The sequence below is a fragment of the Chlorocebus sabaeus genome, chromosome 20 (assembly GCF_047675955.1).
Source record: "Chlorocebus sabaeus isolate Y175 chromosome 20, mChlSab1.0.hap1, whole genome shotgun sequence".
NCBI lineage: Eukaryota > Metazoa > Chordata > Mammalia > Primates > Cercopithecidae > Chlorocebus > Chlorocebus sabaeus.
The window spans coordinates 16,419,361-16,441,276 of record NC_132923.1 but is presented as its reverse complement, the minus strand read 5'-3'; the positions used below and the strand labels follow the sequence as shown (position 1 = coordinate 16,441,276).

Here is a 21,916-nt window from a genome sequence, read left to right as displayed (position 1 = left end):
CTGAGATGAATTCAGCTTTGATGGCATTCAGTCAGTCAACAATAATAGCTATTGCCTATGAACCTTGAGATCCACAGTGCCCAACTACAAAGATAAACCTTGCTCCCCCTCCCCTGCTGACCTTTTGCTATATGCAATAGTGTTGCAGAAACATTTTGCTTCGATAGATGCAAAAGCAAACTAGTCTCTGCTTTCAAAGACATATGTTGGATATAAGAACTGGATTTTCGGAATGAATATTTACTAGATAATTTATTTAACTAATCAACTTCAAAAAAAGGTTAAAACACTTTCTTGGTTTATGGTGGATACCGAGCTATATATGCTTTACTATGAGTTCATGGAAAACTGAAATCAGTCTCAACTGAAATGAAAATTTAGGTTGTTTGGGAGAAAGTTTTTACAATTGAAAAACTAAAGGGAAAATTGAAAGGAAAAGATTTTAGGAAAGAGAGAGAAACAGAGAGGAAGAAAAGAGGCTAGCCAACAACCTGCAGTAATGATTCTTTGGAGCTAATAGGATAGGAAAAACTGGATAAATTATGAAAGGATGACTGATACGGGGGCGCGGGGAGGAGGATGAAGCCAGAGAAACTATTGAGAGGCAGAAAAGGAGAAACTTCTTTGAGGTTAGAAATAAAGGGAAGGTGACACTGGAGCGGATAGAAAGGAAGAAACGGAGTGGGATCTGGGAATGAGGCAGTGGGTGGAGAGAGAATGGGGAGATGACAGATGATGAAAGGCAGTGAGTGTGTCTGCGGGAGAAGGACCAAAGCAATCTGGGCGGAGCAGGTGGCAGGGGCAGCCGCGGAGGAGGCCCAGGGAACTGACGGGAATGCTCAGCCAGGCCCAGAGGATGCGCCCTGGCAGTCCCGGAAGACACCAGGAAAACAAGCAGGAACCGTAGCTAAGACTGAGGTGGCCAGGCCCAGGAAATCCATGAAGGGGACAGACAGCGGGTCCTGCTGCCGCCGCCGATACGAGTTGGGCTGCTGCTGTCGCGCGTCCCGCCGGGCTCACCACGCGCCTTACGGTTCCGGGGACGCGACGCGAACCCCTCAGTCCCCGCGGCATCCCCCGAGCCGGGAAAGACGGCGCCCGGAGCCAGCCGGGAGCTGGGCAGCGGCAGCCGAGGAGGAAGAAGCAGCCGCGGCGGCCGCACCCTGGATGAGGTGAGAGCATGGCCAGCTCCTGCCTCTGGAGCCCCGGAGGCTGAGGAACGTGATGGGGGAGGCAACGCACGGTGCGGTGGGCAGGAGAACCGCGCGGAGGGCTGGGGCCCCGGGCTGGAGATCCCGACGCCTGAGAGGGGTTGGCGCTGAGTGACTACTGCTTGGAGAAGGTTAGGGAGGTAATGGGGCCCGTGGTGGAGGCAGGAGGAGGAGGGACAGTGTTGAGTTGCCCAGAAATAAAGGTGTGCCCCTGGAAGGGCTAAAGCGTGGGAAGCTTGGTCTCTGTCTCAAGGTCTTTGCTTGAGGCATAGACATTTTCTGTGTTGATGGAGGTGAAACTGCAGGCTGTGTCTGTTAGACTGAGCCAAAGGAGAGATGAATACATGGCTCAGAAGGCTATACCAGGATGGAAACATCAGAGATGGTCATGGAAGATGAAGGACCAGGAAATGCACCCGGACGAAAGCACACGCTGCCTTCTCTTATACCTCTTCTTTTCAGGGTTATTTCTCTTAGATACAGATTGCAGGGTGGGGCGGGTGGTGATTGCCTCTTCCTGGGCTACCTCTCTTCCCCTGCAGAGCTGGAGCCCTGCCTGATGGCTGGATGGAGGCCATGCAGGACAAGCACCATCTAAAATCAATCCTTTCCTTTGCTTTGGCCTGGAAGACCGAACAGATTAGGCTCAATTTCTTCATGTAGTAGCAGTAACATAAAAATCTGTCATACATACGATTTTTGGGAGAAGAGATAGATTGTGCTGCAGCCTTTCTAGAAAAAAACATGTCCTCATCACAGCATTTTTAGCTTTTTATTTCATGGAAGGTAGTACTCATTTCAAACTACCAGGCAATAGTGGTTCCAGCCTCTGAGCTAATGGGTCTGTAAAAAGTTACTTCATTTCTGTAGGCCTCAGTTTCCTGTGCATAAAATTGGAATTTGGATTAAAACGGTGCTAATTATAAAACTAAATAGTCATTGGATCTGTATTCTATGTTCCGGATAGCTGTACTTGTGAACTATGACATTTAGCATATTCACTGACAATTTTATTTTTTCATAACACTATCCACTGTTTATGTCAGAAAACAGACTCAGACATTCAGTTAATAGTGCTTAAATAAATCACATGTCTTTTTTTTATTATTATACTTTAAGTTCTAGGGTACATGTGCACAACGTGCAGGTTTGTTACATATGTATACTTGTGCCATATTGGTGTGTTGCACCCATCAACTCGTCATTTACATCAGGTATAACTCCCAATGCCATCCCTCCCCGCTCCTCCCTCCCCATAATAGGCCCCGGTGTGTGATGTTCCCCTTCCCGAGTCCAAGTGATCTCATTGTTCAGTTCCCACCTATGAGTGAGAACATGTGGTGTTTGGTTTTCTGTTCTTGTGATAGTTTGCTGAGAATGATGGTTTCCAGCTGCATCCATGTCCCTACAAAGGACACAAACTCATCCTTTTTTATGGCTGCATAGTATTCCATGGTGTATATGTGCCACATTTTCTTAATCCAGTCTGTCACTGATGGACATTTGGGTTGATTCCACATCTTTGCTATTGTGAATAGTGCCGCAATAAACATACGTGTGCATGTGTCTTTATAGCAGCATGATTTATAATCCTTTGGGTATATCCCCAGTAATGGGATGGCTGGGTCAAATGGTATTTCTACTTCTAGATCCTTGAGGAATTGCCACACTGTCTTCCACAATGGTTGAACTAGTTTACAGTCCCACCAACAGTGTAAAAGTGTTCCTATTTCTCCACATCCTCTCCAGCACCTGTTGTTTCCTGACCTTTTAATGATTGCCATTCTAACTGGTGTGAGATGGTATCTCATTGTGGTTTTGATTTGCATTTCTCTGATAGTGATGATGAGCATTTTTTCATGTGTCTATTGGCTGCATGCATATCTTCTTTTGAGAAATGTCTGTTCATATCCTTTGCCCACTTTTTGATGGGGTTGTTTTTTTCTTGTAAATTTGTTTGAGTTCTTTGTGGGTTCTGGATATTAGCCCTTTGTCAGATGAGTAGATTGCAAAAATTTTCTCCCATTCTCTAGGTTGCCTGTTCACTCTGATGGTAGTTTCTTTTGCTGTGCAGAAGCTCTTTAATTTAATTAGATCCCATTTGTCAATTTTGGCTTTTGTTGCCGTTGCTTTTGGTGTTTTAGACATGAAGTCCTTGCCCATGCCTATGTCCTGAATGGTATTACCTAGGTTTTCTTCTAGAGTTTTTATGATTTTAGGTCTAACATTTAAGTCTCTAATCTATCTTGAATTAATTTTCGTGTAAGGAGTAAGGAAAGGAACCAGTTTCAGCTTTCTACTTATGGCTAGCCAATTTTCCCAGCACCATTTATTAAATAGGGAATCCTTTCCCCATTTCTTGTTTTTCTCAGGTTTGTCAAAGATCAGATGACTGTAGATGTGTGGTATTATTTCTCAGGGCTCCGTTCTGTTCCATTGGTCTGTATCTCTGTTTTGGTACCAGTACCATGCTGTTTTGGTTACTGTAGCCTTGTAGTATAGTTTGAAGTCAGGTAGCGTGATGCCTCCAGCTTTGTTCTTTTGACTTACGATTGTCTTGGCAATGTGGGCTCTTTTTTGGTTCCATATGAACTTTAAAGCAGTTTTTTCCAATTCTGTGAAGAAAGTCATTGGTAGCTTCATGGGGATGGCATTGAATCTATAAATTACCTTGGGCAGTATGGCTATTTTCACGATATTGATTCTTCCTATCCATGAGCATGGTATGTTCTTCCATTTGTTTGTGTCCTCTTTTATTTCACTGAGCAGTGGTTTGTAGTTCTACTTGAAGAGGTCCTTTACATCCCTTGTAAGTTGGATTCCTAGGTATTTTATTCTCTTTGAAGCAATTGTGAATGGAAGTTCATTCATGATTTGGCTCTCTGTTTGTTTGTTACTGGTGTATAAGAATGCTTGTGATTTTTGCACATTGATTTTGTATCCTAAGACTTTGCTGAAGTTGCTTATCAGCTTAAGGAGATTTTGGGCTGAGATGATGGGGTTTTCTAAATATACAATCATGTCATCTGCAAACAGGGACAATTTGACTTCTTCTTTTCCTAACTGAATCCCCTTGATTTCTTTCTCTTGCCTGATTGCCCTAGCCAGAGCTTCCAACACTATGTTGAATAGGAGTGGTGAGAGAGGGCATCCCTGTCTTGTGCCAGTTTTCAAAGGGAATGCTTCCAGTTTTTACCCATTCCGTATGATATTGGCTGTGGGTTTGTCCTAAATAGCTCTTATTATTTTGAGATACATTCCATCAATACCGAATTTATTGAGCGTTTTTAGCATGAAGGGCTGTTGAATTTTGTCAAAGGCCTTTTCTGCATCTATTGAGATAATCATGTGGTTTTTGTCTTTGGTTCTGTTTATATGCTGGATTACGTTTATTGATCTGTGTATGCTGAACCAACCTTGCATCCCAGGGATGAAGCTCACTTGATCATGGTGTTTAAGCTTTTTGATGAATCACATGTCTTCTAAGAAACCCATAATAAATTACTGCTCCTAAGAAATAATTAAGCAAAAAGTATTTGCTGTTTGATTTTTTATAAAGTAAAATTTTTATTACCTTATACAAATTACTTTTATAGACATAATTACTTTTTTTAAAAAAGTATATGGGATGTTAATTATTTTATAAAATACTTTGAAATTTTATTTAAAGCTTAGAACAAAAAAATTAATCTGAATGTGTGTTTATAATTCCAAGGCTCCTTAATCACTTGACATACACAGGGTGAATTCTTTTCATGTGGAAAGCAGCATTAATCCTGCAGAATTTAAAATGAATTATGACTCCTTATCACAAGAGTATGACTTTTCTCCCTGTCTTTGGTTAAAAGAAGTTTGTAGGGTTAGAATTTGATCTTCTAAATTGTGGTTTAATTGTGAAAATAGATAGCAAGCATTCATGTTTTCCTTAATAGTTACTCATCTGACAAAGTACACCTATATTCATCTTCATTGATGTAATGATAAATCTTGAAATGTTTTTATAAAATTTCACAGTTCCCAAATGAAACAGTTACAGCAACTTGACTGAGGTTAGTGCTACTTTTCCCTTCATTTAAAAATCAATTCCCCAGTTTAGCATTCTTTAAAAAACTTAACAATTTTAGCTATAGTGTTAGAGGTTTAATTAGTGTTAGTGTATAAATCGGTCTTTAACTTGTTAAGTCTATTTCTTTTCTTTTTCTTTTTCTTTCTTTCTTTTTTTTTTTTTTTAAGAGATGGAGTCTCACTGTGTTGCCTAGGTTGGAGTGAAGTGGCGCAATCATAGCTCCCTGCAGCCTCCAACTCCTGGGCTCAAAGGATCCTCTTGCCTTGGCCTCCCAAGTAGCTGAGATCATAGTTGTGTACCACCATTTCTGGCTACTTTTTAAAAATTATTTTGTGTAGAGATGGAGTCTTGCTATGTTGCCAGGCTGGTCTCAAACTCCTGGCTTCAAGCAATCCTCCCACCCCACCCTCCCAAAGTGCTGAGACTAAAGGCATGAGTCACTGCGCCCAGCCAAGACTGTTTTTTAAACTGATAAGTCACAGGACTACTCTATAAACCCAGAATAACAAATTATTAATTTATAATGAGAATTTTAACATCTTAGGGAACTAGACTCTCTTTTATGATCCCAGCAAAATATCTCTTGGTATATGTGCCACATTTGAGAGCCAAATTATAGCCTAAAGGTTGTTTTTGAAACTTGAATCTAGAGCAAGAGGAATTAAATAGTGGATTCTAAATTTCAAATAATTTGATAGCTTCAGAGCATCAAGGGGTACACATGGATTCTTTTTCCTGGACAGTAAGTGTCCACTGATGATTATCCTCCCTTCTTAGGTACACCTCTTTTTCTGTCTCTGATATGCTAATACTTTCAGTCAGGTTATAGTCTGGTTTGGGGATCCTTGTGACTGTTTCAAGTGTCTCCATTTATTCTCTAAATCAGTTTATCTTAATTGTAAAGTTTAAATTCTAAGTGGCAAGCTTATTTTGTTAAGGAAAAAAGAATGATGGGGGTAGGGAGGTGGGGCTGGGGTACCATATTACAGCCCCTACATGCTGGCAATATAAACCAGGTGGTTAATGGTACCTCTCTATGGTGCTAAAAGGCAGATGAGGCCGGGCACAGTGGCTCATGCCTGTTAATCCCAGCACTTTGGAAGGCCGAGGCAGGCGGATCACTTGAGGTCAGGAGTTCGAGATCAGTCTGGTCAACATGGCAAAACTCCATGTCTATTGAAAATCCAAAAAAAATTAGCTGGGCGTGGCGGTGTGCCTGTAATCCCAGCTACTCAGGAGGCTGAAGCAGGAGGATCGCTTGAACCAGGGAGATGGAGGTTGCAGTGAGCCGAGATCGCACCACTGCACTCCAGCCTGGGTGGCAGAGTGAGACTCCATCTCAAAAAATAAAAATAAAAAATAAAAAAATTAAAAATTAAAAAAGGCAGATGATCAGAGACAGCTTTACACAGGAGGTGAATTTTTGTCTGGCTTGACCAGATAACAAAGCCAGGTTGAGTGGGAAGCAAATTTTGCCAGAAGGACACAAGCTGATTTATGATGCTGGGAAGATGCTTTATTGAAGTGAATCCCATGCTGTGATAGAAATTTTCTGTGAGGATTTAATTCAAAGTCGATCCTTTTTCAAGTATATAACTATTTAAAAAAGGAAATTAAGTGAATTTTCAGCTGTTGGCCATCTGCCTCAATGTGTGCTTTTGAAGCCCAGCAGATTGCACGTTCTGTGTAGGTGGATAGCCTGAAACCTGCAGACAACTGCAGAGGACAAAGACTTCAGAGAAGATTCAATGAGTTTCTAACATCAGACTTCAACTACTGTAATATGCTTGTCTAGCCATCTCTTTGTTATTGCTGCTCTACAGCTTTATTGAGATATAATTGACATACAATAAACTGGGTAAATTTAAAGTGTGCAATTTGAAATTTCAGCATATGTATATACCTGTGAAATCATCCCTACAATCAAGATGACAAACTCATCCATCATCCCAAAAAGTTTCCTTCTGCCCTTTTTCAATTCCTGCTTCCCACCCCTCTGCTTTTGTCATTATATGTTACTTTGCATTTCCCAGAATTTCGTACAAATGGAATCATATAGTATCTACTCTTTGTTGTTATCTGGCTTCTTTCACTCAGCATAATTATTTTGAAACTTATCTATGCTGTTGTGGGTATCAGTAGTTCATTTTCTTTTGTTGCTGAGTAGTATTTCATTGCATGAATGTGCTACACTTTATTAATTCACCATTCATTTGGTTGTTTCCAGTTTTATGGCTATTACAAATAAAGTTGCTATAATTATTTGTGCACGTCTTTCATTTCTCTTGGGTACATTTCTCAGGGCATATAACACTAGGCATGCTTTTAAAGAGACTGCCAAATTGTTTTCCAAAAGGGTTATACCTTTTACATTCCCACTAGCAATGTATGAAGGTACTCATTTATCCACATCCTTCCCAATACTCGTTACTGTACATCTTTTTTATTATAGCCATTCTAGTGGGTGTAAAATCTTATTTTTTTTAATTTAAATTTCCCTAATGATTAATGATATTGAGCTTTCTTTTTCATGTGCTTGATTATTATCTACATATTTTTGGTGAAGTGTCTGTTGAAATCTCTTGCCCGTTTTCCATTGAGTTGTTTGGGTTTCACTGAGTTCATTGGGTTTCATATTCTAAATACAAGTTTTATTATATATGTTCTTTGCAAATATGTTCTCGCACTGTGCAGATTGTCTTTCCATTTTAGTAACGCTGTCTTTTGAAGACCAGACATTTTAAAATTTTGCTGCGGTAAATAAACATTATCATTTTTTTTTGGTTTTGCTTTTAATTTTTATGGTTTTGCTTTTAATGATATATCTAAGAAATCATTGCTTAATCCAGATTATAAAAATATTCTATTTTTTTCTAGAAGTTTTATAGTTTTGCATTTTTACATTTAGGCCTATGATTCATTTGAGTTTACTTTTGTATATGGTGATCAAGGTTTTTTTTTCTTTTCGAATGTAGATGTACAGTTGTTCTGACACTGTTTGTTAAGGGCACTATCATTTCTCCATTTAATTGCTTTAGCACCTTTGTTGAAATGTATGTAATTATTTGTATCTGGGTTTCTATTTTGTTTGACTGATTTATTTATCTATCTTTTTTTTTTTTTCTTTTTCTTTTTTTGAGACGGAGTCTAACTCTGTCGCCCAGGCTGGAGTGCAGTGGTGCGATCTCGGCTGACTGCAACTTCACCTCCTGGGTTCAAGCAATTCTCCTGCCTCAGCCTCCCTTATCTATCTTTAGACCAATACCACACTGACTTGGTTACAGTAGCTTTACATGTCTTGAAATAGCTTTACATGTCTTGAAATCATGTAGTTAAATTCTTGAACTTCATTCTTCTTATTCAAAATCGTTTTCATTGTGTTAGGTACTTTGCATTTCCATATACATTTCAGAATTCACTTGTAACTATAGACAAAAAGCCAGTGGACTATTTGATTGGGGTTGCATTGAGTCTATAGATCAACTTATAGAGAGTTGATATCTTAACAATATTGGGTCTTCTGATGCATGAACACGACATATTATTTAATTTATTTTGGTTAGTGGTTCTCAACTAAGGGCAATTGTGCATCACAAGGGACATTTGACAGTATCTAGACACAACTAGAGCATCAGAGCCCCTTTGCTGTCCCCACAGTTTTGTGTTTACAGTCTATACTTCCATTTTTCCAGGAGGTTTGCTCCCAGAACTGGTGGTATAAAGAAGGAAAGTAGCAGTATGAGCACTTTGAGGGCTAAGCAGTGGGATAATATCTTTCTAATGGAACAGTTAAATCAACTTCATTTGGCCTTCCATGGACATGAGTTTCAAGTGGCTTCCTGGCCTTTCTTCTGTTAACCTCTTCGCTAATATGTGAAGACTTCATTTATACTCAATCTAATTCAGCTACCATGGGCCGTGTCACCAGTGACCACTGTGTTCTATGAATCCTAATATTTTCATGAACTTGAAGGGAAGAGCGTTTTAACTTTGAAGGATACTCAAGAGGACTTTCTTATGAACTCAGATGGAAAGTGTCCTGAAATTTGTCCTTTTAAAAATATCTGTGCATTTTTTTGTGCTATAACTTTCTTACATGTATCATTCTGTGATCAGATCTCCAGCTTACTATAAATGATACCTAAATTCTAAAGAGCCAATTCTAGTTATACCAGTATGGCCTTAGAGAAAAGTAAGGGAATACAATTTTTATTTATCTTCTATTTGGTCGGAGTTAAGTATTTAAAACAGTAAGGTAGATCTCAGATCCACCACTGTTAAAAATAAATGAACAAATAAATAAATATAATAAAGTAGAAAGAAGAGACAAAGACCCAAACATTTCAAAATGAAAAATGAATTTTAAATATAAGGTTATATTTCTGTTACCTACTGCTGAGACCATCATTGCATAAATGAATAGATAGAACTAAATAGGCCAGGCACAGTGGTCACGCCTGTAATCCCAGCACTTTGGGAGGCCAAGGTGGGCGGATCACAAGGTCAGGAGATAGAGACCATCCTGGCCAGCACGGTAAAACGCTGTCTCTAGTAAAAATACAAAAATTAGCTGGGCATGGCAGTGGGCACTTGTAGTCCCAGCTACTTGGGAGGCTGAGGCAGGAGAATGGCGCGAACCAGGGAGTTGGAGGTTGTAATGAGCCGAGATTGGACCACTGCACTCCAGCCTGGCCACAGTGAGACTCTGTCTAAAAATAAATAAATAAATAAAAGAGCTAAGTAAACTCTTCTTCCCCCACAAATTTACCAGTTTAACCATTTTAAGTGTACAGTTCAGTAGTTGCATTAAGTACATCCATATTATTATGCAACAAGTACCACCATCCATCTCCAGAATTTTCTCTTTTTCCCAAACTGAAACTCTGAATCCATTAAACAATAGCTACCCATTCTCTCTCCCCTACCTCCTGGTAACCACTATTCTACTTTCTGGCTCTATGAATTTGATTACTGTAGCCATCTTATATAAGTGGAATCATATATTTGTTGTTTTGCATCCAGCTTATTTCACTTAGCATAATCTCTTTCAGGGTCATCCATGTTGTAGCCTGTGTTGTAATTACATACTTTTTTGTGTGTGAGATAGAGTCTTAACTCTGTCATCCAGGCTGGAGTGCAATGGCACAATCATGGCTCAATGCAGCTTTGACTTCCTGGGCTCAGTCAATCTTCCCACATTGGCCTCCCAAATAGCTGGGATTGCAAGCAATTTTTTTGGTATTTTTTGTAGAGATGGGGTCTCACTTCGTTGCCCAGGCTTATAATTATGTACCTTTTAAAGGGCCAAATAATATTCCATTGTATGTTTATACAACATTTTATTAATCCATTCATCTGTTGATGGAAATTTCAATTGTTTCCACCTTTTGCCACTGTGAACAATGCTGCAACAGATATAGATGTACAAATGTCTGTTTGTGTCCCTGTTTTCAATTCTTTTGGGTTGCAAAAGAAGGGGGATTGTTGCATATATGGTAATTCTATATTTACTTTTTTGAAACGACCATACTGTTCTCTACAGCAACTGCACCATTTTACATTCCCACCAACAGTGTACGAGGGTTTCAGTTTCCCCATATCTTCATGAACACTGTTATTTTCTGTTTCTGTTTTTTAAAATAATTGCCATCCTAATGGGTGTAAAGTGAAATATCATTGTGGCTTTGATTTGCATTTCCTTACTCATTAGTGATGTGAAAGATATTTTTAAAGTTTCATATTTACTGACATATTTACCATTTCCAGTATTCTTCATTAGTTTGTTTAAATCTAGATTTTCATCTGGTATCATTTTCCTTCTGCCTGAAATAATTTCTTTAATCCTTCTTATTCTTGTGCAGATCTGCTGGTGGGAAAATTCTTTTGGCTTTTGTATGCGAAAAAGTCTTTATTTCACCTTCATGTTTGAAAGACATTCTTGCTGGTTATTAGGACTGATTACCTACTTTGTGGGGCTCAATGCAAAATGAAAATGTAGACCCCTCTGTTCAAATATTATTAAGAATTTCAGCCAGACGCGGTGGCTCACGCCTGTAATCCCAGCACTTTGGGAGGCCGAGGCGGGTGGATCATGAGGTCAGGAGATCGAGACCTCCTGGCTAACACGGTGAAATTCCGTCTCTACTAAAAATACAAAAAATTAGCCGGGCGTGGTGGTGCGAGCCTGTAGTCCCAGCTACTCGGAGGCTGAGGCAGGAGAATGCCCTGAACCCAGGAGGCGGAGCTTGCAGTGAGCCGAGATGGTGCCACTGCACTCCAGCCTGGGCGACAAAGCGAGACTCCATCTCAAAAAAAAAAAAAAAAAAAAGAATTTCAAGTAATCAACAACAGAGCATTAAACAAAGCACAGTCCTTCTGAGTGCAAAGCCCTGTGTGACTACACGGGTTGTACGCACAAGAAACCTACTCTGCTGGTTATAGAATTCCAGGTGACTGCTCTTTTTTCCCTTCAGCTCTTTAAAGGTGTTGCTCTGTTGTCTTTTTGTTTTGTTTTGTTTTTTTCTGAGACAGAGTTTCACTGTCGTTGCCCAGGCTAGAGTGCAGTGTTGCCATCTCCGCTCACTGCAACCTCCACCTCCCTGGTTCAAGTGATTCTCCTGCCTCAGCCTCCTGAGTAGCTGGGATTGCAGGCATGCACCACCACGCCCAGCCAATTTTGTATTTTTAGTAGAGATGGGGTTTCTCCATGTTCGTCAGGCTGGTCTCGAACTCCTGACCTCAGGTGATCTGCCCTCCTCAGCCTCCCAAAGTGCTGGGATTACGGGCGTGAGCCACTGCGCGCGGCTTCTCTGTTGTCTTTTAATTTTCAAATTATGCTGTCATTCTTATCCTTGTTCCTCTCTATAATGGTTTTTTTTTCTCCTGAATAGTTAGAAATTTTTCTCTTTATCGCTGATCTTAAGCAATTTCATTAAAATGTGCCTAGGTGTGGTTATTTTCATGTTTCTTGTGTTTTGGGTTTGTTATGCTTGCTGGATCTGTGTGTTTACAGTTTTCATTATACTTGGACAATTTTCAGCCATGATTTTTTCAAAAATTTTTTGTTGCCCTTTATAACTCCTTTCTTTTGGGGACTTCAATTATATATATATTAGGTCATTTAAATTGTTCCCATTGATCACTGATGCTCTGTTCACTTTTTGTCTCCTTTCTCTTGTTTTATTTTTGGATCATTTTTATTCCTATGTCTTTAAGTTCACTAACTTTTTTGTCTACAGTGTCTAATTCATTGTTAATTCCATCCAGTGTATTCTTCATCTCAGATATTGTCTTTTTCATCTCTAGAAGTGTGTAACTTTCATGTATTAATTTTTTTTTCTTTTTTTTGAGACAGTTTCACTCTTGTCAATGTTGCAATCTCAGCTTACTGCTACCTGTAATCTCTGCCTCCCGGGTACAAGCAATTCTCCTGTCTCAGCCTCCCGAGTAGCTGGGATTATAGGCACCCACCACCACGCCCAGCTAATTTTTGTATTTTTAGTAGAGATGGGGTTTCACCATGTTGGCCAGGCTGGTCTCAAACTTCTGACCTCAGGTGATCTGCCTGCCTCGGCCTCCCAAAGTGCTGGGATTACAGGTGTGAGCCACTGTGCCTAGCCCATGTATTAATATTTTACTTCACTTGATCAATCTGTTCTACTTTCTTGAACATTTGAAATACTATAATAACAATTCTAACATTTGTTCAGTTCTGAGTATGTTTCTAGTAATTGATTTTTCTCTTCATTTTGAGTACTGTTTCCTGCTTCTTTGCACACCTGGTAATATTTTGATTTGATGCCACACATTGAACATTTTACATATTGGGTGTTAGATAGTTTTGTATTCCCGTAAATATTATTGAGCTTTATTCTGGGTCACAGTTAAGTTAGTTGGAAACAGATCCTTCTTGATCTTGTTTTTAAGTTTCATTATGGGGAAACCCAAGAAGCTTTTTAAAGATGATTAATTTTCCCCATTACTTGGGTGATACCTTTCTGAGTACTCTACCCAATATCCTGTTAATTATGAGGCTTTTCCCACTTTAGTAGATGATGAAAGAAACTACTTCCAGCCTTGTGTGAGTCAAAAGGATTGTTTAATCTGATTCTCTTGTGTGGTTCTTACCCCAGCCTTGGTAGTTTTCTGATACACCGATCAATACTCAGCTGAATATTCAGGAAGACTCTCCACAGATCTCTGGAATTTTCTCTTCTTTTTGGTACTCTTCACCATGAACTCTAGCTGCCTTGGCCTTCTCAAATCCCAGCATTATCTTTTCAACTCAGGAAGATCACCAGGCTCTGCCTGGATTCCCTCTCTGCTATTACCACCTGTGAGCTCCTGGGCAGTTAAATAGGATAGTTGTGTGGCTTACTTTGCTTGTTTCTTTCTTCTCTTGAATAACTTTACTATGTTGTCTGATATCCAGTGTCTGAAAATAATTATTTTATATATCTTGTCCTATTTTTTAGTAATTCCTGTCAGGGGTGAAGGGGAATGAATACGAACCCTATTACCGCATGCTGTCTGGAAGTAGAAGTGTCTTCCTAGCCATGTTATAAATTAGTAGTTTTCAACCCTGACTACATAGTAGAATTATCCGGGGGAGGTCTTTAAAAAGGTGATGTAAAGGCTTAATTCCAGACCAATTAAACCAGACTTTTTCAGATTGAGGTCTTAGCATCAGTGTTCTCTAAGTGCACTACAGCTTTTCTCATGTACAGCAGGGTGAAAGAACCTCCATATTAAAGAAAGGGTTGCATTTATAAATCATTCTGAGAAACTTTTGTGTTCTGTCATTTCAACTAAGACACGGAGGTGGTTGGCTTTTATTTTTGATAGACAGTGTGGAGTTTTTTTTTTTTTTTTTTGGAGACAGAGTCTGGCTCTGTCGCCCAGGCTGGAGTGCAGTGTCCGGATCTCAGCTCACTGCAAGCTCCGCCTCCCGGGTTCACGCCATTCTCCTGCCTCAGCCTCCCGAGTAGCTGGGACTACAGGCGCCCGCCACCTCGCCCAGCAAGTTTTTTTGTATTTTTCAGTAGAGACGGGGTTTCACCGGGTTAGTCAGGATGGTCTCGATCTCCTGACCTCGTGATCCGTCCGTCTCGGCCTCCCAATGTGCTGGGATTACAGGCTTGAGCCACCGCGCCCGGCCTATGGAAGGTTTTAAAGAAGAGTCTGGCAGACACAGATCTTTGTTTTAGAGTCATGAGTGTGGCCACCATGTGGGAGATGGGCTTACGTGGATTGGGTGAGGAGACGGGATCACTGAGAAACTGTTGCAGGGGGTTCACGGCCAAAGGTAATAAGGACCTGAACACAGGCATTGGTATTGGGAATGGTAAGGAAGAGATAGGTTGGAGAATTTGAGTTAGAATCGATAGGATTTTTTGATCAATTGAGTGTGAGAAATGAGGGAGATGGTGGAAACAAATATTACTCTCCAGTTTATTACTCTAGACAAATAAACTCTCTCTAAACAAATTCCTAGGCCAGTCAGAGAGTGAATAGTAATTTCATTAACTGAGATAGATAATGTGGTACGAGAAGCAGATGTCAGGGAAATAAGATAATTAATTTAGTTTGGGATATCCAAAAGGACATGTCTCATAGAACTGTCCCCTGACCTCTAGTTTCTTCTGAATCATAGGACAGAGAAGACATTTAAAAGCATCTTTTTAGTATGCTGTATAATTTTGAACAGAGGTATCTTTCTTCTTTTATTTGACTTAATATTGAAATCTATTTATATCTCTTAAACAAACATCAGTGAATACTGCAAGAAAGTAGATGTTGGCCATGCATGGTTGCTCATGTCTGTAATCCCAGTACTTTGGAAGGCTGAGGCGGGCAGATCACCTGAGGTCAGAGGTTTGAGACCAGCCTGGCCAACATGGTGAAACCCCGTCTCTACTAAAAATACAAAAAATTAGCCAGGCATGGTGGTGGGCGCCTGTAATCCCAGCTACCCAGGAGGCTGACGCAGGAGAATCACTTGAACCCGGGAGGCAGAGGTTGCAGTAAGCCAAGGTTGCGCCACCGCACTCCAGCCTGGAAACTCTGTCTCAAAAAAAAAGGAAAGAAAGAAAGAAAGTAGTTGTTTTCTAGATGACAAAATATCAAGTGAGAGATTATTGCAGACTTTTGTTTTGTTTTGGGTTTTTGGCTATGGGTGTATCCATTCCTCCCTTCTTTGGACAATAACCCTACTTTTTTTTTTGGGTGGCGAGAATTGCCTTTTTTGCCGTAGTTTATAGTCTTGGTGGGACGTTTGGTTAAGGTATCCTGAGCTCAGTGATGATCTTGAGACCCACACGAGGATGATCTGATTTTATGAGCATTGCATCATCAGTGGAGCAACATAAGAGTAGAAAAAAGTGGCCAGAACCAATCGGCCCCTTCTTGCTACCTAGATCCTTATTGCTTCCCCTATTCCTGCCCCTTCTGAGCCTGTTCTTTTGAGTCTTCAACTGTTCCTTTGATTCTGTGGGTCTCCTCTTCCATTAAATCCTATTTTAAAAAATAGTATAGCTGGAGTCTGTTCACAGATCTTTCCAAAAGGTATATATGAAATATCAGGCACAATACTAGGTGCTAGAATAGAATGAGAAACAAGATTATTGGATAAAGGCTCTACTCTCACAAGCTTAAGTTTAATGAAGTTGTAGTAGGCCTGGTGAGGACATAGACAGAAAACAAATAAATAAATAAATAAATAAATACACAAATAAAGTGATTTCTGATATTAATAAAGTTTATTAAAAAATAAACTTCGTTAGAGAGGAATTGAAGCAGGAGGTGAAAGAACTGCAAAACCCCTAAGGTAGAAATAAGCTTAGTGTGTTTGAGGAACAAAATGACCAGTGCAGCTGGATCATAATAAATAAGAGGAGGGGGCAGAGGTGAACCTGAGCCAGGTCACCTGAGACCTTATAGGCCGTGGTAAGAAGTGGCTGTTATACTAAGGACATTGGGAAGCCAATGAAGGTTAAAACCTGGAACATCATATGATCCAAAAATTATTAAAAAGTCACTTTGCTATTGGAGAGCAGACCTTAGGAGGCTAATAGCTGCTTTGCTGGCTATTGTAGTAAGTAACACCAATATAAGATCATAGTGATTTACATCATGGTGGTAGCAGCAGGGTTGTTAAGAAGAGAAGGCCTGGGCCTTCTAGCAGATAACTTGGTACCCTGCAGATCCTGAAAACAAAACCTACCAAGAAGATAACTGGGGAATAAAGAGAGACAACTTCATGGTTGGAGTCTTTATATTAAGTTTTGTTTGAAGCCTCTGTTTGAGGTTTTTTGTTTCACCCTAGTGGAGGTTTTCTCCCCACTCATTATGAAGGTGGGAGTTAGATGGTGGGACAAGGAGATAGAGGTCACTCAAATGGAAAGGACCCTGGATAGTATTAAAAATATCTTCACACAGGGTTGCATATGGTGACCAAATGGTGGTAGTGCCCACGGTGGGAAGGGTAGCAGACATGGTGATGGTATTCCCCTAGAACAGGGGTCCCCAGCCCCCAGACCATGGACTGCTACTGGTCCATGGCCTGTTAGGACCCGGGCTGCACAGCAGGAGGTGAGTGGCAGGCCAGTGAGCATTACCCCTGAGCTCCACCTCCTGTCAATCAGCAGACCAGCAGCTGCATTAAATTCTCAGAGAAACGCGAACCCTATTGTGAACTGGGCATCTGAGGGATCTAGGTTGCCTCCTCCCTATGAGGATCTAATACCTGATGATCATTCCAAATCCATCCCCCACCCCGTCCATGGAAAAGTTGTCTTCCTTGAAACTGGTTCCTGGTACCAAAAAGGTTGGGGACCACTGCCCTAGGACCCTTTAACCTCTTGATGAAGTTGCCTATTCTCTTAGATTTATTTGCTAGAGCAGCCTCATAAGTACAGGTGATTAATACTAGGTCTCACAGGAGTTCCAAACAGAATTCTATAACGATTTTATATTATGAAACCTGACATCTCATGGCAGCAACATTATCATTATCACCATAATTACATATATAATTACATGATTAATACATTTATTGAGTGAATGATAAATGCTAGACCCTATCTTAAACATTTCATAAGAATAATATTTAATTCTCGCTATAATTCTGTGAGAAAAGTGCTATCATGATCCCCAGTTTTATAGAGAGGTTAAGTAATTTGACAAGATCACACAGTTATGAAATGGTAAAAGTTGTGTTTAATTGGCAGGTGTTGATTTTCTGTTTCATGTGTATTAGAGTAATTGCTTTTGTGCATTCTGTATGTTTTTAAATTTTTTTTGTAGGTTTGCTTTTTGTTAAAAAGTAAACCAAACCAAAACAAATAAAACAAAAGCCTTTGGTGGAACTTGGACAAACATAGTCTGGTCTCCAAGTTAGCATACCAAATATGAAAATGTCATCTGTTTAAAAATAATAAGCTACCTGATTAAAATTTGACCTTGTGAGAATTTGCTTTCTAATTTATATGGCATACCACCTGAAGGCCAGCACAGATAAATATATGACCTGTTTAAAACGAAAGGAAGTGTACCCGGGCACGACCAAGAATCTATCAAAAAAGCATCAGAGAGCTCCATATTAAGGTTAATAAAAATAGGTGAACTGCACATTTCAAAGGAGAATGTGGGACACTATTCAAATAACAAAGACTTAAAGCAAGCTGGGCTCACTGCCCGGAATAATGGGCACATGCATTTACAGAATGGGGGGATTTTGTCCACTGTATGCGTGCTCATTCACACTCACATCTAACCCTACAACACCAGCTCAGAGAAAGTGGATGCAATGAAGGAAATGTTAACATGAGCAGTGACCCTAGTGTACAAACAATATCAAATTTTAGATCCTTTTTGTCTCCATGATAGTCTAATCTATGATCTTTTGGCTATATGAACCTTGACTTTGAAATCTCCAAATAAACATTTCAACCAAAATGTACAGCTGTATTGTAATTTCAGCAAGAAGGGTTTTCATTGTTTGCACATATCTTCAAAAAGAAAAAAAGTGTGCTTGGTAGTAATTAAAAGCACATTCTCGAGTAAGCATGCTTTGGTGCTATCTTCTATAGACTGGGAAAGGTCCTACTTATTGCTCCCAAATTTTCACCATACATCTAGTTTCCTGATGTGCAGCCTTAAAAAACTGTTCTGACTTCTTTGTCTTTCTTTACTGTAGAGAGAATAATAGCTTCTTTGTGAATGGGAGAGCTGGATCTCTAACTCCACACAATGACCTTGGATTGAGGAAAGGTTCAGAAGTCTGTGTGTTAGTTACTATTACTATTGCTGCATAGCAAACCACCTCAGTGCCTGAAAACTACAAGTATTTAGTACTCACAGTTTTGGAGGGTCAGAAATCTGGGAGCAGCTTAGCTGGGTAGAATTGTCTCAAGTTCTCTCATGAGGTTGCAGTCAAGCACTCAGCTGGGGCTGCTGTCATCTCAAGACTCGACAGGGACTGAAAGGTCCATTTTCAGACTCACACACATGGTATTTGGCAGGCTTTAGTTCCTGTCCAAACCGTAAGTCTGCTTATAACACGGTAGCTTACTTCCCCCAGCACAACTGATGTAAAAGAAAGAGAGCATGCATCCTCAAGATGGAAGCCACTGTTGTTCTTGCTTTTTAAAAAATAATCTAATCTCAGAAGTGACATTCCATCACTGCTGCCCTACTGTATTCATTAGAAATGAGTACTAGACTCAAGGCGAGGAAATTACACAAGGGTTTGATGACCAGGGATCATTGGGGACTAACTTAGAGATTGCCTATTACAGTCTGTATCCATTACCTGAGCTCCTGGACACCAGAAGAGCAGCAGAATTAGTTCTCTCTCTCTTTCTTTTCTGGAACAAGACTAGTACAAACTAAGCACAGAAGGTGAGGGGGAGTATAACCAGAGCTGAGGCTGAAGACTATGCCAAGCTATGTAAGCCTTGTTAAACATTTTTGTCTATATCCTCAGAATAATAACAAACTCAGACTCTACTTGCTCAGTCATCCCTTCAAACACCCCTGGAAGACATTGCTGGCAGTGACTGGCCCTGGGGACTTCAGCTGTCTTCTTGCATGCCTTAAAGGCTGAGGTTCACATCTATGGCTCCAGTGTCCTACCGAAGGGTAGGTTAAAAAGATGACATGAGTGACTCAAGACTAGAGAAGTGCCTGGCCCTGTGAGGCAGACATATTAGTAGTTTGAGAGGCAAGAAGTCGAGCCCCAGGTTCCCACCATGAGGAACTAGGAATCCATAGAAGGAAAATGCAAATGCCACACACCTGCAGTTGCCTGGCAGGTAGCATACATAAGTGAACCTGCTTAGGTATAAGGGCATAGGGAATAGTGTTGATGACTGTGACTGACTTTCTGAACCATTGACCAAACAAAATACATCAGTGAGGGCAAGTCTTTAGGATAGTACTACCAGCAGGGGGCACCTGCAGATGGTTTTCATTGTCACAAAATTAGGTTTGGTACTTGGGGATGAGCAGCTATTCACAGTGGAGAGGCTCCAATTTGAAGTATCCTACACTACTTGAATTCACTACAGGCTGCATGCAGGAAGCAGCCTGGCCACTTTGATTTCCAGAACTACCTGTAGACAGTGTGAAAAAGAAGAATAGAGGTGAGGTGGATTTGGTTTTGGAGGTGAGTGAGCAGGTGCCTCCAAATGAGAGTTGGGGCTCAAGGTTTTCTTAAAAAGATAGACTCTTGAAATATTGCACTCTAGTTACATTAGTGCCAACTCGTGAGGTCACCTGTTCTTTTTTCCCTCTCCCATTATCTCCCCTTTCTACCTCATTTTACCCTCTCCCTGATGCCCTATACATTATAGAAACTTCTCCTTGAGACATAAGACTGTTTAGAAGGAGGTTGGAAGAGCTGGCCATAGCTCAGAGAGCTGCTTTTACCTTGTGATGTCTTCAAGGTGCCACCTGATGTCCGACCATTCATAACAGAGAGCTGTTGCCAACAAGGTCAGCAGAGCATAGCACTAGACAGCACCAGAGGAGACGCCTCTAAAGATTTGGCTTTTGGCACATCATCTGGGGATGAACGAGTTGGGCCTGGACTAGGACGGAGCAAGTAAGACACTCCCTGAATCGTGAAAATGCATGGTTGGATCCTGTCTTTATTTAAAGTGTTGATATTTTGTTCATTGTGGATTTTTTTGCCTTAATTTTTTTTCTAAAATATCGCATTAAAATATTATTTATCTTGATTACTGAGTTTTTGGCACACTCTTTACATTTCACACCTCAGGTGAGTACCTTGCTCCTCTCATCCTAGTTCCAGCCCTGAATATCTTAACAGTTGAATCAAAGTTTGAACAAGTTGATCTGGTCCATCAACACCAGACCCCTCTAGTTTTCTTTTTTTTTTCCCTCCCTCTATCTCCTAAGAATGTACCGGAGCCAGCAAATAAAGGATGCAGTAATTCTCTTCTGTATACCACAAGCTCTGAGCTTAGGCCAGCTTGGGTATTTCTGTATCTCTCTGTCTGTTATTATTATATCACACGCATAGCCTAAAACCGGGATACTTTTATCTGAGTAAAAGATTATTCTGGTTGAAAGGAATCGTGGTGGCTAATGTTGGATGTGTTTGTTATTTTACCAGCTGATATAATGTTTTGTTTTGGTTTTTGAGACAGGGTCTGGCTCTTTCACTCAGGCTGGAGTGCAGTGGCATGATCTCCACTCACTGCAACCTCTGCCTCCCAGGCTCAAGCCATTTTCCCACCTCAGCCTCCTGAGTAGCTGGGACTACAGATGTGCACCACCACGCCTGGCTAATTTTTTTTGTATATTTTGTAGAGACGGGTTTCACATGTTGCCCAGGCTGGTCTCAAACTACTGAGCTCAAGCGATCTGCCTGCCTCGCCTCTGATAGTGCTGGGATTACAGGCATGAGCCACGGCACCCTACCCCTATGGTATTAACTCCTAAAGCCACTTGAATTTTGCAAAGATAAAGGACTGTTGAGTTTTGCTCATCTTTTGTCCAGAATTGCCAGATGTTTGATACTGTACTCAACAGCTCAGTATTTTGACACTTTACATGCTAAAATGAAAATGAAATCAAAAGTGAATACAGAATGTGAGATTTTTCTCATTAAAATTTCTTCCTCGTGTGAAGCTTTCTGAGGCTGTATCTTGATATTTTTGAACCTTTGCCAGCTGGAAGAAAGGACAAAACAGCTGTTCTAAACTGCCAAGAAATTGGCTGGTGCATAGAAGAGGGAATTTGTCTTTGTTGTATATTTTGCCTTTGTCCTGGGAGTGATTATTTTGATCAGCACTTTTGATTGTACAGATGTGAGCCAAATATCTAGCAGAGGATAGCTCCTGATTTTAGTTAAGTAATTCACTGCTGAGACTTCAGATTACGATGTAAAGTGTTCTCCTTAATAGTGATAAAAGCTGACCTGAAAAGGGTGTTATAGTTTTTTACATAATACAGTTATTTAACGATTTTAAATATTCTTAGGAGATACACATTAAATATTTAGGGGTGAAGAATCTACATCTTACTTTCAAATGGTTCATCAAAATAATATTAATGATTGTATCTGTGTGCTTGTGGGTGTGTGTGTGTGTGTAAAGAGAGAAAACAAATATGG

General features: G+C 40.3%; 1 protein-coding gene across 18 annotated transcripts in view; it reads left to right on the top strand.

Annotated features, from left to right (window-relative positions):
- Positions 1-467: 467 nt before the first annotated feature.
- Positions 468-21,916, top strand: part of LOC103224084 (myomegalin) — a 219,153-nt gene continuing 197,704 nt past the window's right edge. For 3 of the 18 annotated variants that reach the window (XM_073008038.1, XM_037997367.2, XM_073008037.1), the window contains exon 1: positions 636-1,172. In XM_073008038.1, coding sequence (XP_072864139.1) covers positions 733-1,172 — 440 coding nt within the window. In that variant the 5' untranslated portion in view covers positions 636-732. Of the gene's footprint in view, positions 1,173-21,916 lie in introns of all 18 variants that reach the window. The other 15 variants (XM_037997368.2, XM_073008043.1, XM_073008044.1 and 12 more) reach the window with 9 other exon arrangements.